Genomic DNA, 5,749 nt, shown 5'->3' on the forward strand with positions numbered 1-5,749 from the left:
TCTCTCAACTATTAATATTTTGTTATTTTAATATGTTGATATTAATTCATATACTTATTAATTTACATAATTATAATTAATATTATAATTATTTTGGAGGATAAACAAATAATTTATTTGATTAAATCAATATTTAACTTCATATAGTACTTTTGTATCAGTTGTATTTGCAATTAATTTTTATCAAGTGTATTAACTAGCCTAAATTTGAGCAGGGTAATAGGCCATTGTTGGGTATATTTCGACCGAAATCGGTCCAAATTTAGGCCGATAGGCCACTCGGCCTCAGTTGTTTCTATCACTTTATTTTTGAGTATCATTAAAGTACCTCGAAGTACATCTTGTAAGGTGTTTCAACCACATCATCATCAGCTTCCTTTGCAACACATGCTCATTTTTTATGTGAACAAGGCAACTGATAACTGAGGAGGTGATTTAGTGAATGCTACATGAAGAAGTGCAGACAATTTATACTGAATGCCAAACATTGCTGCAAAGCAAGACAGAACACCGAGACAAGTATTCCGCAAATTATCTTTGTACAAACTACAAAGCACTAATTTATATTTGCACAGTTCAAAAAACATTCACATCTCTTCTCAGCATCTACAGGCCATTAAGCAACTAAAACGCAAAAATGTATCCTATATACAAAGTATGCACCTTCAGGAACGACCACCCTGCAGCTAACTAACTAAATGGAATTTAAGTGTAAATTAAGTAAAAGATAATCCTATTGAATTCAGCAAAACTCAAGTGGTATGACTTCCAACCAGTTTCTCTCTTCTTTAGCACATTGATATCGTGTTTTGAGGAAAGATGCATCCATAATGGTTTTGCCAGCAGCAGTTGATTATGGAAGCATGATGAACTAAAAAATGATTCTTACTAGATCAGAAGCCGAAATGATTCTTACTAGATCAGAAGCCGACACCATTGTCACTTAAAATAACAGCGATACCCATGCCACTGATGTCCGACTTGATGTTCACCTTAAGAGGTTTGAATTTGTCTCTAAATATGGGTCTATATACAATATTCCCAGCTTCTGAGTTCCGCTTCTCACCTTCCACAGCTATGTTGAGATTTTGTAAGCCTCTGGCATATCTTCAAACTTACAGAATAAGATTTATAACTGGTGTAAACTACCCGAAATAATATACAAGTATGGAGTAAGTTGGGGGCTACTTACATTGGTAAATAAGTATTTGGATTGGGCAGACCACTGTCAAAATTTTGGCGAGGCGCTTCCATAGCAAAATTTCTTATAAATTCATTACGAATTTTTAGCGGAAGTTTCTTCATAAGATCGGACACAATTAGTTCATGTTTCTTCTTAAGTTCATCCAACTCTCTTTGATGTTCAACTAAGATGTGCCCCAGCTTTTTCACTAGGATATTATCATCATCTGAATCAAAGTCGCCAAGTAAATTCCCATCTACCAAAACTGAGTTAGGTCTATTACCCACGTGTAGAGTTGAAGCATCAAATGGCGATGAATTAGACAACTCATGTTTAAAATCTGGAAAATTAGCATCATATATGGAGGACTCCTGCTCTTTAAATACAGCCTTGCTTAAAATATCCACATGCTCACCAATGACAGAAGCTTTAACAGTCTCTTCAGTACACCTATCAGCATAAGTTTCCTTGACTTGATTAGATAAGAAGCGAGATCCTGGTTTGACTGGAGATCTTCCATCATCACCTTTCGGTGAGACTGACCAGTGGTTCTTTCCTGCACGAAGTTGTTCCAGATCAATAGTTCCAGGAAGAGAATGTATGTTTGTCACTGGGGAAGAATTAACCACATTTTGACTGTTGACTGTAGCATCCTGCATTTTTATTAAATTATCATCCCTTGAACTTGAAGCATCCATATGCTTATTCCTGACCGATGATTGAACATTTTTTTTTGTACGGTTATCTGCAGAAGTTTCTGTATCCTGATTAGTTAAAAAACGAGGTCCTGAATTCACCGGAGGACTTTCAGTACTAGCTTTGGGTGAGACAGACCAATACTTCCTTCCCGAAGGAAGCCTTTCGAAAGCAATGGAGGGCCCCTTCTTTTCAAGTAAACCTGCACCTGAATCATCCATGTGCAGACTGCTGACCGCTGATCGAATATTGTCTTCAGCACGGCTATCTGCAGTACTAGATAACAAGCGTGGTCCTAGTTTGACAGGAGAACTATCATTACCAGCCCTTGGGGAAACAGACCAATACTTTCTTCCTGAAGGCAGTCGTTCTAGAACAATACTTGTAGGAAGAGAAGGCAAGTTTGTGACTGGAGAAGAATCAACCTGACCTACACTAATGCAATTATCAGATATCGCCACTTCATTCCCAGCACTGCTAAAAAGTTCCTCAGCTTCCCAATCTGGAATATATGTCCTGATTTCTGTGTCAATCATCTCACAAATGACGGATGCATCGTGATCTGTCAGGTCCAGTTCTTCAACCATTTCACTAGCAACAGCAGCTGATGTGTCAACCTCGATATCAAATGGAAAATGTATATTACGAATTTGACCTGGCCAGATGCAATAAACTCATTAAAAGATCCTATGAAGAGCATGATGAACATGAACTTGTATGAGAAGAAAACGACAGACAACCTGTGGAATCGACTATTCGTAGTTTCAAAAATACAGTGTTCAGATCTTTTCTCTGGCCCTGAACTGTAAAATCTCTACTGCTGTCAAGCCCGGGATCCTCTGGTTTTTTAACATTATCAAGATTATCGCTACTATCACCTGCATATTCAATGTGTTAAAACCTGAAAAAGGCAACAAAAACTGTAACATTGAAGAGGAATTACCAGCAACATAAGGATTGGTCTGTATAGACCGACCTACAGACTCATTATTTCCATCTGAATGGAGAAATGGGTCCATTAATAGCTCCCTTGCAGACAAACGATCAGACACCTTTGCTATACATTTTTCTATAAACGCTCTGACTTCAGGATCTTTCACTTTTACTAATGATGCAGGTCTGATTCCCTAAACAAGAAATTAGCAATATAATGATGGGCAGTAACATACTAACAAGATAAATTAATCCTGTGCAAACACTATTAGTCCTGAGGCTTATCGGAGTCAAAGTGGCCAGAATGAAATCATTGCACTCCCATCTAAATTATAAAATATTTGCACTTGATGAATCACGTGGATGGATCAAGAAAATATAAAAAGTACAAATGCATATACACACAAGAAAACAAAAGACAATTGGTTAATGTTGTCCAGAATTAGTTACAGGGTCACTCAGATATGATGGAGGGGGCAAGAAGCCAAACAAAAGACAGTTAGACAGAGATCATAGAATAGAAAGACACGAATCACTTACTGATGTCACTTTTTTATATATTTGAGCAGCATTGGCACATTCCAGATATGGGTACTCAAACGTCACCAATTCCAGCAAACACATACCAAAGGCATATATATCTATAAGTTGATCATACTCCTCTTCATAAAGTTCTGGTGCCATGAACTCCGGAGTACCTGACATAATATGATATAAAAAGGTAATACAGTATCATCTTCGAGAAACATTGCCTACCAAGTATCGACATTTCAGAAAAAATGAAGGGGGTCAATTCTTTACCAATGACGCTGTGAGCAGAACGAGCTTGAAGGATTGCTGCTAGTCCGAGGTCACCAATTTTCACCTCGCCTTGATTCCCATTGACAAAAATATTATCACACTTTAAATCACGGTGAATAACAGGAGGATCATGACTGTGGAGATAGGAAAGTCCCTCTAAGATCTGCCTCGACCATTTCTTCAACGCTCTTACATTAACATGCTTATGCTTTTGACGATATCTAGAAATGTAAAAAAAATTACTAAAACACCTCCAACACACATTCATCGAAACCAACCACAGAGAAAAAAGTCAAAAAAAAACTTACTGCCGTAGCGTTCCAGACGTGAAAATTTCCGTAATGAAGTTGATATTCTCACTTTTGGCATCAACCCATGAATTATAAAACTTGATAATATTCTTATGCTTAAGTGTTTTAAGCAAATGAACTTCTGAATATAGACGCTCCACGTCTACTGAATTCTTTAACAAATCTGCAACCTTAACTTGATTCCAAGCTACCTCAATCCCTTCTAATTCATCAAATGCCCTATATCTAAATTTGCCATAACTCGTCAAGGAAATGAAAAATCAAAGTTACATTACGCCCTACATTTCAAAACCAACCTAATTCACCCCCTTTTCTACGGCCCGATGCCTAAAAGTAGAATTGATACTCAAAACCACCTAAAATATAAAAATAAGAAATAAAGGATACACCTTTTTGAAAGCACCCTTGCCAAGAACCTCTTTGTACTGCAAATCACATCACATAACATCATCATATTCTAAAGATCACACACACACACATAATATTATAGCATATAAAAGTAAGATTCTAACAATCTGAATATGAAAAGTTGCAACAAATGGCAAAATGAATAAATGTGCTGATCAAACAATAAAAAGGTAATAAAAACTAAACAATATGTGTGTGTATACGTGTACTAACCCGACCATAACGAGCAGAAGGATCAACCTCAACAAACTGAGCTTCAGCATCATCTGCCTCACTTGATTCTTTCTTCATTTTCAAACCCAGGTCTCAAGATTTAAAGTATTTACACACACACATTATATAAACATATGTATACATAGAACATACTTCTTGTTCCTAGTTATATAGTAATGTTTTATTTGGACAAAATCCCAGAAAGGATTATAGATACAAATATTTGGGTTTTGATTGTCCAGCTTATTTTGAAAAGGTCCAACTCAAGGGAGCATACGGGAAGTCACTAAAAGGCCTTGTTTGGCTTTTTTACTCTCAGGATTCACCTTTGAAACAAAATAATTCTTGTATTTTTTTTTTAAAAACATATTAAACTAATTTTCTTGATTTAGTATTAGCTCGTACAATAGCTATAATATATTACTCGCTAAAAATATATAATATATAAAAATAATGTTGAATAAATTAACAACGCTATTCAATAATATCTCGGTAGCAAATAATGTTCCATAACCCTTAAAAACGTTGAACGACTCCCATAATTAGTGTCCGTTTGGAAAATGTTAAAATGAGTAAATTATGACTTAAATCGAATAAGTTACTGATACAAGTATTTGGATAATTTAACTTATAAGTCAATTTTTTTATTTAATTGAACTAAAATAAATAATTTTAAAATATAATTATCTTAATTCTTATATTTTAAGCTAGATTAACATTACAAAAATATATTTTAAAACTAAAATTGATAAAAAATGAAAAATAAAAAATAAGTTGAGAAAAAGTACGTCGTTACTAACATCCAACTTATCAGTTTATAAGTTGTAAATTTAACTTACAAGTTGGGTCGACAAACACTCGTTAATTGGCTGTTGCGAGCTTATAAGCCAATAAATTGCCTTATTACATTTGCCAAACGGGCCCTTAGATTTGTATTGATTGATTATTAACAGAGGAAAACATGAGATATTTTAATATATATGCACAATAAGCAATGGATATATTTTAATTGCCAACTGAATAATGAGGGCATTAATTATTGTAAATCCATGGACAGTTGAGACAAGGAAAGGAAGCCATTAAATTAAATTAAAATAAGACCATAACTTGTTCATGGTTAAAAAATATGAAATAAAATTGTTCAAATTTTACCTACTCTTCAGAACCTATATGTGATGTGTCATAGTCAAAATGGTTGTAACAA

The 5,749-nt window shown here is 34.9% G+C and overlaps 1 protein-coding gene across 1 annotated transcript; it reads right to left on the reverse strand.

Moving 5' to 3' along the window:
* Nucleotides 1–495: 495 nt before the first annotated feature.
* On the reverse strand, nucleotides 496–4,629 carry LOC141690109 (putative serine/threonine-protein kinase WNK3). Its single transcript, XM_074494752.1, has 9 exons — nucleotides 4,546–4,629; nucleotides 4,312–4,349; nucleotides 3,922–4,149; nucleotides 3,614–3,834; nucleotides 3,353–3,510; nucleotides 2,823–3,006; nucleotides 2,620–2,757; nucleotides 1,193–2,534; nucleotides 496–1,107 (listed from the first exon to the last, which is right to left on the reverse strand). The coding sequence occupies exons 1-9, from the start codon at nucleotides 4,621–4,623 to the stop codon at nucleotides 921–923; spliced, it is 2,574 nt and encodes an 857-aa protein (XP_074350853.1). The 5' UTR covers nucleotides 4,624–4,629; the 3' UTR covers nucleotides 496–920.
* Between the last annotated feature and the right edge of the window lie 1,120 nt (nucleotides 4,630–5,749).

This window comes from Apium graveolens, chromosome 10, assembly GCF_009905375.1.
Source record: "Apium graveolens cultivar Ventura chromosome 10, ASM990537v1, whole genome shotgun sequence".
NCBI lineage: Eukaryota > Viridiplantae > Streptophyta > Magnoliopsida > Apiales > Apiaceae > Apium > Apium graveolens.

Bases quoted from the DNA above. Each gene is read 5' to 3' on its own strand.
- LOC141690109 (XM_074494752.1), bottom strand. From the start codon at position 4,623: ATGAAGAAAGAATCAAGTGAGGCAGATGATGCTGAAGCTCAGTTTGTT. The intron at 4,150-4,311 runs GTATCCTTTATT...TGGCAAATTTAG, and splicing joins AAGGGTGCTTTCAAAAAGGT to ATATAGGGCATTTGATGAAT. The intron at 2,758-2,822 runs GTAATTCCTCTT...TTGAATATGCAG, and splicing joins GACCAATCCTTATGTTGCTG to GTGATAGTAGCGATAATCTT.